The sequence below is a fragment of the Propithecus coquereli genome, unplaced genomic scaffold (genome assembly GCF_000956105.1).
Source record: "Propithecus coquereli isolate 6110/MARCELLA unplaced genomic scaffold, Pcoq_1.0 Scaffold164, whole genome shotgun sequence".
Lineage (NCBI taxonomy): Eukaryota > Metazoa > Chordata > Mammalia > Primates > Indriidae > Propithecus > Propithecus coquereli.
Genome location: NW_012140969.1, coordinates 4,329,222 through 4,342,155, shown reverse-complemented (window position 1 = coordinate 4,342,155; position 12,934 = coordinate 4,329,222). Strand labels below are relative to the sequence as shown.

At 51.1% G+C, this 12,934-nt stretch overlaps 2 protein-coding genes across 2 annotated transcripts in view; both read right to left on the bottom strand.

Moving 5' to 3' along the window:
• IL27RA (interleukin 27 receptor, alpha) overlaps window positions 1-8,001 on the bottom strand; it is a 17,741-nt gene extending 9,740 nt beyond the window's left edge. Inside the window, exons 1-6 of the mRNA XM_012641368.1 lie at window positions 7,868-8,001; window positions 7,369-7,486; window positions 1,749-1,906; window positions 1,504-1,661; window positions 261-420; window positions 87-160 (exon numbers count right to left, since the gene is read on the bottom strand). Of these exons, the coding sequence (XP_012496822.1) occupies window positions 87-160; window positions 261-420; window positions 1,504-1,661; window positions 1,749-1,906; window positions 7,369-7,486; window positions 7,868-7,976 (777 nt within the window). The 5' untranslated portion in view covers window positions 7,977-8,001. The remainder of the gene's footprint in view (window positions 1-86; window positions 161-260; window positions 421-1,503; window positions 1,662-1,748; window positions 1,907-7,368; window positions 7,487-7,867) is intronic.
• Window positions 8,002-8,825: 824 nt separating this feature from the next.
• RLN3 (relaxin 3) lies at window positions 8,826-10,640 on the bottom strand. The gene is made up of 2 exons (XM_012641385.1): window positions 10,451-10,640; window positions 8,826-9,078 (listed from the first exon to the last, which is right to left on the bottom strand). The coding sequence occupies exons 1-2, from the start codon at window positions 10,638-10,640 to the stop codon at window positions 8,846-8,848; spliced, it is 423 nt and encodes a 140-aa protein (XP_012496839.1). The 3' UTR covers window positions 8,826-8,845.
• Window positions 10,641-12,934: the final 2,294 nt, after the last annotated feature.

The following is a 12,934-nucleotide window of genomic DNA, read 5'->3' as shown; positions in this document are numbered from 1 at the left end:
CACAGTTAATTGTCTCGTTGGTGCCATTGTTATTTAGGGGTTTCCTGACACATGCAGAGAAACGATCGCTGGTCCCCACAGCTCACCTTCCAAAGAAGCAGGGGTTCCTGCCCGCCACGTGTCCCGCACAGGTTCCCAGATACCCACACATCTTTCGGAGCTGGCAAGGAAGAGGAAAGGGGGGAAAAGGAGAGGGATGTGATTGGCCAGACTTCCAGGAGGGGCGGGGCAAAGTTGGGCACGAGTTCGGCTATGCTCACCAGAGGGCGGCGTCTGGAAGGACAGAATGGGGCTCCACTCGCCCCACAAATCCTCTTCGTTCTCCATTCGACAGCGGCCGCGCGCCTCGTAGGCAGTGGCTAGCTCCAAATCCTGCACCTCAACGGGGGCCAGGGGCATGGTCTTCACTTCCGATTCCAGCTGGGGGAGGGACAGGGGAAAGCGATGGGGCCAGGGGCTGAGTTGAGGGTACTTGAACTCATGTATCAGCAGAGTGACCAATTGTCACTCTGGGCTTGCCCAGGACTGAGGGGGAGCAGTTCCAGAGGGGGGACCTTTCAGTCTTGAAATTGGCACAGCCCCAGGCAATCAGAGACAAGATGGTCACTCTATGCACCAGGTAGAGCAGGAGGTGGTAAGTTCTTTTAGTATCCCCGTTTGACAGTTGAGTAAACTGAGGCCCAGAGAGGGGAAGTGACTTGCTCAAGGTCACAGAGCTGGAAGTGCTGGAACTGAGATTCATACGCTGGTAGGGAGATTCCAAAGTCTGCATCTCAGCATTGCTCTGAATTGCATGAACAATCACAATGACAATAACTCTGGTTTTTAGGGTGGCGTTTTGCATCAAAAGCTGCAAGCAAGGCAGGTGGTTACCAATATCTACTCTCCTCTTCTTCCTTTGTTAATAGAACCTGGACACCTTAGTTGGGAAGATGGTTGCCAAGAATGAAGACTACATTTCCCAGTGTTTCCTTGCAGTCAGGTGAGACCATGTGACTAGGTTCTTGGCCAGTGAAGTATAATATGAGAGGAAATGATATATGCAACTTTCTGTTGTGCCCTTAAGTGTTGGACTCCTTCTGGGGTCCCCTGGTTCTGGATTTGTCTTCCATTTTCCTGCTGTGTAACCTTGGGAAAGTTGCTTAACTTCTCTGAGGTTGAGCTTTCCCAACTACAAAATAGGAGATTTTTTTTGTTTTTGTTTTTTGTTTTTAGAGACAGGGTCTTGCTCTGCTGCCCAGGCTGGACCGGTGTCATCATAGCTCACTGCAGGCTCAAACTTCTGGGCTCAAGTGATCCTCCCGCCTCAGCGCCCCAAGTAGCTGGGACTACAGACATGAGCCGCCATGCCCAGCTAATAGATAATTTGGGGAAGAAAATTTTAACAATAGGCATTATGCAGACAGATTGCAGGGGCAGGCTTGGAATGAGCCCTGGGCTGGGTCTCTGATTGGAGGATGATGTCCCAGGCAGGGCTGGGGGGAAAGGGTCCCTGATACTCACCGGGGTCCAGGTCACCTCCTGGCATCTTCTGTAGTAGAATTCGCAGATCATGACTTTATGAGACGGCCATGTGGGTGGGGCCCAGTGGATAGTGGCCTCCAGGGGGTCATCCTCTGAAAAGTCCACGTCAGGGCCCAGCTGGGGGGTGTTTGGCTTCACTGGGGAAGGGAAGACCGGGGTGCAGTGAGCTGGACCCCCCAGGAGCACCCACCCATACATAGCGCCCCATCTTCCCGCCATATTACTTCGGGTTTCCAAGTTCACGAAGACGGGAGGCCAAAGAGGCTGGCCTGCCTTGGTCCCCCAGACAAGGAGTTTGTCAAACACGGTGAGCCGTTCCCGAGGAATAGCCACCCAGCTCTGCCCGGCAGGCACTGCCACAGTCTGAGTTTTGTTGGAATGGCTGCAAAGAGAGAGGCGGGGATGAGACAGGTGTACATCTAGCTGGGCCCAGAGCTATAGGATGACAACCCCTCATACTGACAGAGTGGCCGCAGCCTGCTCTACTTGGGTTCAAATCCCAGCTCTGTTGCTTCAGAGCTCTGTGACCTTGAGCAAGTGACTTAACTTCTCTGTAGCCTCAATTTCTCCTCTACAAAATGAGGGCAATAAAAGTAACTGCTGGGCCAGGCGTGGTGGCTCACGCCTGTAATCCTAGCACTCTGGGAGGCCGAGGCGGGCGGATTGTTTGAGCTCAGGAGTTTGAAACCAGCCTGAACAAGAGCGAGACCCCGTCTCTACTAAAAATAGAAAGAAATTAATTGGACAACTAAAAATGTATAGAAAAAATCAGCCAGGCATGGTGGCGTGTGCCTGTAGTCCCAGCTACCCAGGAGGCTGAGGCAGAAGGATTGCTTGAGCCCAGGAGTTTGAGGTTGCTGTGAGCTAGGCTGACGCCACGGCACTCTACCCCGGGCAACACAGTGAGACTCTGTCTCAAAAAAAAAAAAAAAGTACCTGCTGAAAGGGCTGAATAGGGGAGGGGAAATATTAGATAATAAATGGAATGTGTTTAGAACAACATCAGGTGCACACACGTTATGTGAGCATTGGTTATTATGTTTACTGAACACCTACTATATGCAGACACGGTAACATCTGTGCAGCTATTCAGTAAGCTAATATATATATGGCGTGAGGCCCTGTTCTAGAAGTGGGGGGTAGCAGTTGGACCAAAACAGACAAGAACTCACCCTCTGGAGGTGGTGTTCCAGTGGGAGAGACAGGTGACAAACACATAAATATATCCTTGAGGCCAGGTCAGGTGGTATAAGAGGGGGATGTATGTGCTATTTTAGGGAGGGTGTCAGAAAAGTTCTCTTCACTGAAGAGACATTTGAATAAAGGCCTGGGCTGGGTGTGGTGGCTCATGCCTGTAATCACAGCATTTTGGGAGGCTGAGGCAGGAGGATCACTTGAGCCCAGGAAGTTCAAGACCAGCCTGGGCAACATAGGGAGACACTGTCTCTATTTTTTTGTTTTAACAAAAAGGCCCGGCACAGTGCCTGACGCCTGTAATCCTAGTACTCTGGGAGGCCGAGGCAGGAGAATTGCTTGAGGTCAGGAGTTGGAGACCAACCTTAGTGAGATTACATCTCTAAAAAACCTAGAAAAATTAGCTGGGTGTGATCGCATCTGCCTGTAGTCCCAGCCACTCAGGAGGCTGAGGCAGGAGGATCGCTTGAGCCCAGGAGTTTGAGGCTGCAGTGAGCTATAATGACACCACAGTACTCTAGCCTGGGTGACAGAGTGAGACTCTGTCTCAAACATACACACACACACACACACACACACATACACACACACACCTAAGACCCTCATCAAACAAACAAGAAAACCAAACAGGCCAGGGGCAGTGGCTCACACCTGTAATCCCAGCACTTTTGGAGGCCGAGGTAGGAGGATCACTTGAGGCCATGAGTTCAAGACCAGCCTGGGCAACATAGTGAGACCCTGTCTCTACAAAAAATAAGAAAAATTAGCTGGATGTTGGGAGGCTGAGGCAGGAGGATCGCTTGAGCCCAGGGATTCAAGGCTGCAGTGAGCTATGATCACACCACTGAACTCCAGCTTGGGTGGCAGAGCAAGACCCTGGCTCTAAAAAAAATAAAATAAATAAATAAATAAATAAAAACCAAAAGAGCAAGTGTTGGTGAGGATGTGGAGAAACTGGTGGGGGGAATGTAAAATGGCGCAGCCACTGTGGAAATGCAAATTAAAGTCAAAATGATCTCTCCTCTCACGTCTGTTGTAATAGAATGACTTTTACCAAAAAGACAAAAGGCAAGTGTAGTGTTGGCAAGGGATGTGGAGAAAAGGGAACCCTTGTACGCTGCTGATGGGAATGTAAATTAGTACAGCCATTATGGGAAACAGTGGGAAGTTTCCTCAAAAAACTAAAAATAGAACTACCATATGATCCAGCAATCCCATTTCTGGGTATTCATCCAAAAGATTTTAAATCAGTTTTTCGAAGAGAAGTCTGCACTCCCGAGTTTATCTAAGCACTATTCCCAATAGCCAGGTTATGAAATCTACCTAAATTCCTTCGAAAGATGGATGGATAAAAAAAATACGGTGCCAGGCGTGGTGGCTCGCACCTGTAATCCCAGCATTTTGGGAGGCCGAGGTGGGAGGATTGCTTGAGGCCAGGAGTTCGAGACCAGCCTGAGCAACATGTCGAGACACCCCCCCCACACTCCATCTCTATAAAAAAATGGAAAAATTAGCCAGGCAGGGTGGTGTGTGACTGTAAGTCCCAGCTACTCAGGAGGCTGAGGCGGGAGGATGGCTTGAGCCCAGAAGTTCAAGGTTGCAGATCTGTGATCACAGCAACGCTGCACTCCAGCCCGAGTGGACCCTGTCTTTTAAAAAAACAACAAAAAGGCCGGGCGCGGTGACTCACGCCTGTAATCCTAGCACGCTGGGAGGCCGAGGCGGGAGGATCGCTTAAGCTCAGGAGTTCGAGACCAGCCTGAGCAAGAGCGAGACCCCGTCTCTACTAAAAATAGAAAGAAATTAATCGGACAACTATAAATATATAGAAAAAATTAGCCGGGCATGGTGGCGCATGCCTGTAGTCCCAGCTACTCAGGAGGCTGAGGCAGGAGGATCGCTTGAGCCCAGGAGTTTGAGGTTGCTGTGAGCTAGGCTGACGCCACAGCACTCTAGCCCGGGCAACAGAGCGAGACTGTCTCAAAAAAAAAAAACAAACAAACAACAAAAATAAAAGTGGCAAATATACACAATGGAATACTATTCAGCTTGAAACAGAAAGGAAACCTGGTCATTTGTGACAATATGGATGGAATTGAAGAACATTATGCCAAATGAAATAAGTCAGGTACAGAAAGACAGATACTACGTGTTCTCACGCGTATGTGAAATCTAAAACATCTCAGCTCATAGAGGCTGAGGGTTGAGGGAAGATGATGATTGAAGGGTATAAACCCTCAGTTAGACAGACGAATGTGGTTTTTCTTTTTTGAGTTCTGCAGTGTGGTGAATATAGTTAATAATAGAGTATTGTACATTTTAAAATTGCTAAGAGAGGCCAGGTGCAGTGGCTCACACCTGTAATCCTAGCCCTCCGGGAGGCCGAGGCTGGTGGATTGCTCAAGGTCAGGAGTTCGAGACCAGCCTGAGCAAGAGTGAGACCCCGTCTCTACTAAAAAATAGAAAGAAATGATCTGGACAACTAAAAAGATATAGAAATAATTAGCCGGGCATGGTGGCGCATGCTGTAGTTCCGGCTACTCAGGAGGCTGAGGCAGAAGGATCGCTTGAGCCCAGGAGTTTGAGGTTGCTGTGAGCTAGGATGATGCCACTGTACTCTAGCCCGGGCAACAGAGCAAGACTCTGTCTCAAAAAAAAAAAAAACAAAATTGCTAAGAGAGTACATTTCAGATGTCCTCACCACAAAAAGTGTGAAGTATTTGCTCTGATGGGATGTTAACTAGCTTGATTTAATTTTTATACATTGTGTTCACAAATTATAACATCACTTTGTACCCTATACATGAATGCAATTATAAATTGTCAATTGATAATGAAAAAAGAAGGTTAAACATCAAATTACCACATGACCCAGCAGTTCTACTTCTGGATATAGACCCCAAGGAACTGAAAGACAGGGACTTGAACAAAACACTTGAACAAAAACCACACATGTTCATAGCAGCACTGTTCACAAGAGCCAAAAGGTGGAAATAACCCGATGTCCATCAACAGAGGAATGAATGGATAAACAAATCGTGGTACAGGTATATGGTAGAACATTATTAATAGTAAAATGGAATGAAGTTCTGGTCCAACCTACGACGTGGAGGAACCTTGGAAATACTATGCTCAGTGAAAGAAGCTGGACCCAAAAGGCCACATATTGTGTGATTTCATTTATCCGAAATGTTTAGAATACGGAAATCCATAGAGACAGAAACTAGCTCAGTGGTTGCCAGGGGGTGGGGGAGGGGAGGGAACGGGGCATGGCTGCTAATTGGTAGAGGCTGTTTTTTGGGATGATGAAATGTTTCGGGAGGAGATAGAGGGGATGGTTGCAGAACACTGGGAATATGCTAAATACCACTGAATTGTATTGTATTGTATTGTATATATTTTATTTCATTTCATTTTATATTTTATTTTAATTTTATTTTGAAACAGAGTCTTGCTCTGTTGCCCTGGGTAGAGCACAGTGGCGTCATCACAGCTCACTGCAGCCTCAAACTCCTGGGTTCAATTGATCTTGCTGCCTCTGCCTCCCAAGTAGCTGGCATTATAGGTGCCAGCCAGCATGCCTGGCTAATTTTTTCTATTTTTAATAGAGACTGGGTCTTGCTCTTGCTCAGACTGGTCTCGAACTCCTGACCTCAAGCGATCCTCCCACCTCAGCCTCCCAGAGTACTAGGGTTACAGGTGTCAACCACCGCGCCTGGCCCTGAATTGTACACTTTAAGTGGTTAATTTTATGTTATGTGAATTTTACTTCATTAATAAAAAGGGGGGACCCTCTCTGACTCCCTCACCCTGCACCAATTAAAACGAGGCTCCTTCTGGAGACCGATGGTAGCGATCAGAGCACCACGTGAATGTACTTAATGCCACTGAACTGAGACTTAAAAATGGTTAAGATCATAAATTTTATGTGTGTTTTAACCACCAATAAGGGAAAAAAAAAACAACCCCAGCACGCCTATGCCCCGTGCCTGTCTTTTGTTGACCTTTTTACTTTCTTCCCTCACTTAGTGTAATTTGAAATTATGAGTTTTCAGGTAGGTCTCTCCCTTGAGGAAGAGCCAGGCTTTCGGTCTACCTTTTTCACTAAAGCACCCCAGCACCAGACTGAATGAGCTTTTCATATGCTCAGAGAAGTTAAGCTACTTGCCTAAGGTCACACAGCAATTTTTTTAAAAAACCTTACATTATTAAGCTTTTTATCTTTGCCAAGCGCCTAACTTTGAATCCTCAGAGTCAACCCTGGGAGGCAGGTTCCATCATCATTGTCATTTTGAGACTTTTTTTTTTTTGAGACAGAGTCTCTCTCTGTTGCCCAGGCCGGAGTGCAGCGGTGTCATCATAGCTCACTGCAACCTCGAACTTCTGGGCTCAAGCGATCCTTCCGCTTCAGCCTCCCACAGTGCTAGGATTACAGTTGTGAGCCACCGCGCCCGGCCTATTGCCATTTTAATAGAGGACGAAACAGAGGCTCAGAGGGGGATAGTGACTAGCTCAGGATCACACAGCATGGAAATGAAGGAACCTAGAATTAAAGGGCTTGAGAGTGGATCTTTTCAACCAGAGCAGTCTGGGACCTGAGCGGCCCACCTCCAAGGCCTCAGTTTCCCCAATCCACGCCACTGTACTCACTACTTCTGGCTCTGGAGGTGCAGCGTAGACGGGGCTCCTAGGTCCCCAAGAGGCTCCCACGAGCAGTTCAAGTTGCCCAAGGGTCCAACTCCGTAGCATTGCAGTGGCGCGGGGCTGCCTGGAGGGGGAGGCAGAGGGGCTCAGGGAGGGGCGTTCGATCCCCCCACGCCGCCTGCACACCCAGAACTGGAGCTTGCCAGCACTTCTGACAATTGCGGGGGGCATTCCGGGGTCCCTTACGCAAGTGCGCGGCAGGAAGGGGGCCCTGGGCAAAACTCCTCCCCTCCCTCTGCCAGCCACATCCTGTCAACCACCCAGCAGCGCCCATCCCTCCACCCCGGCGCTGTTTCCCACCTCGCCACCAGCCACATGCCGACTCCCTTTGTCGCCCGGGTCCCTGCCACACGCTCCGCAAACCCGGGGTTCACCCCGGAGGCTCTGCGCCTTGGGGGTGAGCGCAGCGGCAGAGCACCCGGCACGATCTCCCTCCAGAACTCACCCTGGGGACGCGTCGGGGGGAACAGCGCGAACAACAGAGGCGACAGCAGCAGCAGCCGCAGCCTGGGCAGCGGCCGCGGCCAGAACGGGGCGACGCGGGCCCCCCTCATGGCGCCCCCCGCACGCGCCGGTCCCTCCCGGCTCTGCCGGCCCTGCGCGCGGCCGCGCGGCTCCTCCTCTGGGTCCCGCGCCGGGGGCGGCGACAACGGGAAGCCGAGCCACCCCTGCAGGCCGCCTCGGCACCTTGCGCGCCGGTCCCGCCCCTTCCCCGAGACGGAAAGTCCCCGGGGGCTGCGTAGCCGGCCGGGGCTGGGTGGGGGGAGTGGGGAGGCGGCTTGGAGCATCGGGGGTGGGGGTGGGGTGGCTCCGAGGGCGACGCCGAGCTCCCCTCAATCCTGTCCCCCCCACCCCCTCCAACAACGACGCACACGCGCACTCTGCCAAGTCCTTTGGAACTTTTATTACTGGGGTCGGGGGAGGTTCTCACGCGCCCACCGCGCCTCCCATCCCAGGTGATCACAGGAAGCTAGGGGACCTGCCACCACCCTTGGGCCGCAGCCTTGGAGCTCTGGAGGGGCGAGATTGGAGGAGACCAGGCTGGAAGGCAGGGAAAGGGGAGTGAGCAAAGGATGGACTGAGACAGGGGCGTTAATTTGGGCTGCCCAGGTGACAAAGGTCATAGTTTGCGCTGGGCAGGTAGGCAGGGGTCTCAGTGTGGCCCGGCCAGGCAGAGGCATGGCTTGGGCTGGGGAGAGGTGAGGAGTCAGGCTCAGGGACTCCGGGTTTGGCCAGGAAGGGGAGGCAGCTTGCTCAGGACCCAGGGGCAGGAGAGGCTGGTTGAAAGTCAGCATCGGACTCTGTGACTTGCAGATGAATGAATGTGTGAAGGCCGGAAGACAGGTGCCCAGCCAGACATCGGCTGAGCGGAGGCGGGTCTGGGGACGTTGGTCCCGGTGCGCCCAGCTGCCCAGCCCAGGAACTAGCAGAGGCTGCTGATTTCACTTTTGCTGCACCCCCACTTGCAGCAGTTGCTTGAAAGGCCAGCCAGGACATCTCGGCTCCCCCGAAGAGCCCCCGGAGTTTCCTGCCAGCTGGGTCGGCCCCCGTAAAAGGCCTGGGGGGACTTGGTCAGGGCCAGCCACTCGCTAGAGCCCACAGCCTCATCCAGTTCACCTGCCAGGCTGTCAGCATCTGCACCTGGGAAGGCACCCCCTATAAAAAAAGAAGAGAGTTAGTACTCAGGGCTCAGCTTCCGCCACACCCAGAGTCCTGGCTCCTGGCTGGTCCGGCTACTTCTCTGTTTTGTGATACACCCTTGTGATCCAAAGTTTTGATTTCACTCAGTTCTGGATTAAAATTTTGGCTCTGTCACCAGGTTTAATGGGCAGATGACTCAACCTTACTGACCTTGACTTTCTTCTCTTGTCATTTATTTCCCCTTACTCTTTATTTATTGAGGACCTGGTGATTAAGAGCCTATATTTGAGAGCTGGGTTGACTGAGTACAAATCTAGACTCTCCAAGCTATAACTATGAGAAACTGAATTTACCTCTGAGCCTCAGTTTCCTCGTCTGCAAAGTTTGGAAAATAATAACCCCTACCTTCTCAAGTTTTATAAGGAATAGAGGAGTTAATACCCATAAAAAACTTAGAACAATGTCTGGCTCATTATAAGCATGCGAAATAGCACTGATCCTTTATCGAGCACTTACTGCGTGCCAGACACTATTTTATGTGTTTCAGCAGATTAACTTCTTTATTCGGCTTAAGGACAACCACATGAGGTGGGTCCTGTTATTATCACACCGGTTTTCCAGCAGAGACCACTGAGGCATGAGTCGGTAGAGAACTTGCACAAGAACACACAGCTATTAATTGTAGAGCTTCTATTTGAATCCAGGCAGGGTGTCTTCTGGGTCCACCCTCATATCCACCCATCTTCCTCCTCCTCAGTCTCCTTGTCATGAACATCTGTTCTTTGGCCAGACCCCTGCCCCTCGTGGGACTAGGGTCTCCTGTCCCCCCAACCCTCCCCTTTGAGCCTGGACTGAGCCCCCTGTCCTGCTTAGACTGTGCACTTAGCTGTTTTGACTTAATGATACCACTTAACACAGACAAGGTTCCGGGACTGTGCTTCCCATTCAAAAATAAAGGTGGTCAGAGAGGCGAAGCAAATTTCTGGGGAGGGGTCACGCACTAGGTGGCAAAATCCAGGCTGTTTATGCACCACACCCCTTGCATTACCTGCTGGAAAGAGCCAGAAAGCATGCCAGTCCTTGGGAAGGGTGCCCTCCTTGGACTTGGGCAAGCAGCAGCTTTGCATAGCACAGGGCTTGGCACATAGTAGGTGCTCAGGAAACTTCTAGCCCCTGTGGATGGCTCTTCCCCCACTCCCATCCCAGCTCTGCAGTCCTGCTGACTCCTGAGCCCTCAGCGTGGCTTCAAGGCTGGGCAGGTGTCACCTGCTGGATGTGGTAGGGCAGGGACCCTATTCCTCCAGCCGCTCTTCTCATTTCTGTCCTTGTGTCCCTGATCCTGTCCGGCCATCTGTTCCCTCCCACAACACCTGCTTACCAGCCTTACCCATAGCGTCGCGGGCCAGGATGTCCGATCGTCTCCAGCGGGAGCCCCCGCAGGTGAAGATGACTGCTCGGATGAATTCACGGCCGCAAAGCTTCACTCCATAGGGTGCCGCCCGGACCGGGGCCCCCAGCCAGAGCTCCCCAGCCAGCACCCACACCACCAGCAGCAGAGGCAGCGTGCACTTGGCCATGCTGGACAGAGTCACCTCGCACACGAGAGTGGGTCAGTGTCTCCGCTGCCTCCCGGCCCCCCCATTTATACATCGTGGCTCCCCCCTCCCTGCCTGAAGGAAGCTGACTGATCTTCTTATCTCCCCCAGCAGAGGGGAGGCGGCCACGGCCCCCCCAACCCGACCTTTCCCGTTTCCCCATCGAAGCGATAACCTTTCATCAGGGACACGGTGACGTGGTCCAGCTCACTGTCATCTGCGACAGAGAGAGGTGAGAAGGCCTTGATTCTGCAGAAACCAGAAATGATGCTCCCACCAGGCAGGGCGAGAGGACACAGCTAGACCCCTATAGGGCCAGGATCCTGGACCCCTTCTAAGACGATAACAAGAACAGCAATAGTGAGCGCTTCTGCAGTATGGGCTATGGGACTAGGCGCAGCTCTAAGCATTTGTATCTGAGTAATGTATTTAATCCTTCCAACAACCTGTGATAATGGTTCTCGCATGTGATCAAGCCTCGAAACTTTCTGGAGGACTTGTTAAAACACAAATTTCAAAGCTGGGTGTGGTGGCTCACGCCTGTAATCCCAGCACTTTGGGAGGCCAAGGTGGGAGGATCGCTTGAGGTCAGGAGTTCAAGACCAGCTTGAGCAATATAGCAAGACCCCATCTCTATGAAAAATTTAAAAATTAACCAGATGTGGTGGCACCTACTTGGGAGTAGCAGCTACTTGGGAGGCTGAGGCTGGAGGATCATTTGAGCCCAAGAGTTTGAGGCTGTAGTGACTATGATGGCACCACTGCACTCCAGCCTGGGTGACAGAGCACAATCTTGTCTCAAAAATGAACAAAAACCACAGATCACTGAGTTCCAACTGCGCTGGAACCAACAGGTACAGAATGGGCTTTGAGAATCTGCATTTCCAATAAATTCCCAGGCGCTGCTTGCCCAGAGACCAGAGTTTTGAGAGCTACTGGGCTATAAGGACTAAGATTATCCCCCAGTTACAGATGGGGAAACTGAGGCACAGAGAAATTTCACAAGGTGCTCGAGGTCAGTTAGTTAGTGGGGGATGAGATGGGGGTGGTTCAAATGGACCAGTCCTAGGATCCATGCTCTGTGAGAGAAAAAATCCCAATAATGGGAAAAAAAATGTTATGGGGACAGAGTTTCAGTTTTACAAGATGAAGAGTTCTGGAGATGGCTGGTGACCGTGGTTGCACAACAGTGTGAGTGCACTTAATGCTGCTGAAGTGCACACTTAAAAATGGGGAAGAGGGCCAGGCGCGGTGGCTCACGCCTGTAATCCCAGCACTCTGGGAGGCCGAGGTGGGAGGATCGCTTGAGGTCAGGAGTTCGAGACCAGCCTGAGCCAGAGCGAGATCCCATCTCTACTAAAAATAGAAAGAAAATTAGCCGGGCGTGGTGGTGCATGCCTGTAGTCCCAGCTTCTTGGGAGGCTGAGGCAGGAGGATCCTTTGAGCCCAGGAGTTGGAGGTTGCTGTGAGCTAGGATGATGCCACTGCACTCCAGCCTGGGCAACAGAGGCAGACTCTGTCTCAAAAAAAAAAAAAAAGTATCTCATTAAAATCATGTACATAGAGGAGCTGTGGTTCGCTGGGAAATGACTAACAGCGGTCTCTCCAGCCCTGATTTGTAGTGGTTGTCGATTTCTGACCAATTTCAAGATGTCAATGCCATGTCTCCAAATTCCTGAAAAGTTAACAATCGGTTCTCACGAGCTTGTGTGAGCCAGCTTCGGTACACCACCACCATGTGAAAAACACACGTATGATTCAAAGAATCGTTGTAAACAGGACCCATGTAAATCATTACTCAGATCGGAAACAGGATGGCATTAGCACCGCAGATATCTCCCCACCCCGTTTCCTCCCTCTGCTCAATCTCTCGCTCCCTTCAGAGGTAGCTGCCATCTGACTTTTGCCATCATCATTTCTTTCTTTTTCTCTCTCTGTCTTTTCTTTTGTTTCTTTGAGACAGGGTCTCCCTCTGTCACCCAGGCTGAAGTGTAGTGGCCTGATCATAGCTCATTGAAGCTTAGAACTCCTGGGCTCAAGCGATCCTCCCGAGTAGCTGGGACTACAGGCACATGCGACCACATCTGGCTAATTTTTGTATTTTTTGTAGCGATGGGGTCTTGCTATGTTGCCCAGGCTGGCCTCCTACTCCTGGCCTCAAGTGATCCTCCCACCTTGGCCTCCCAGAATGCTGGGATTACAGGTGTGAGCCACTGCCCCTGGCCAACTTAAGCCATCATCACTTCTTTGCTTTCCATTCATAGTTTTAACACTAA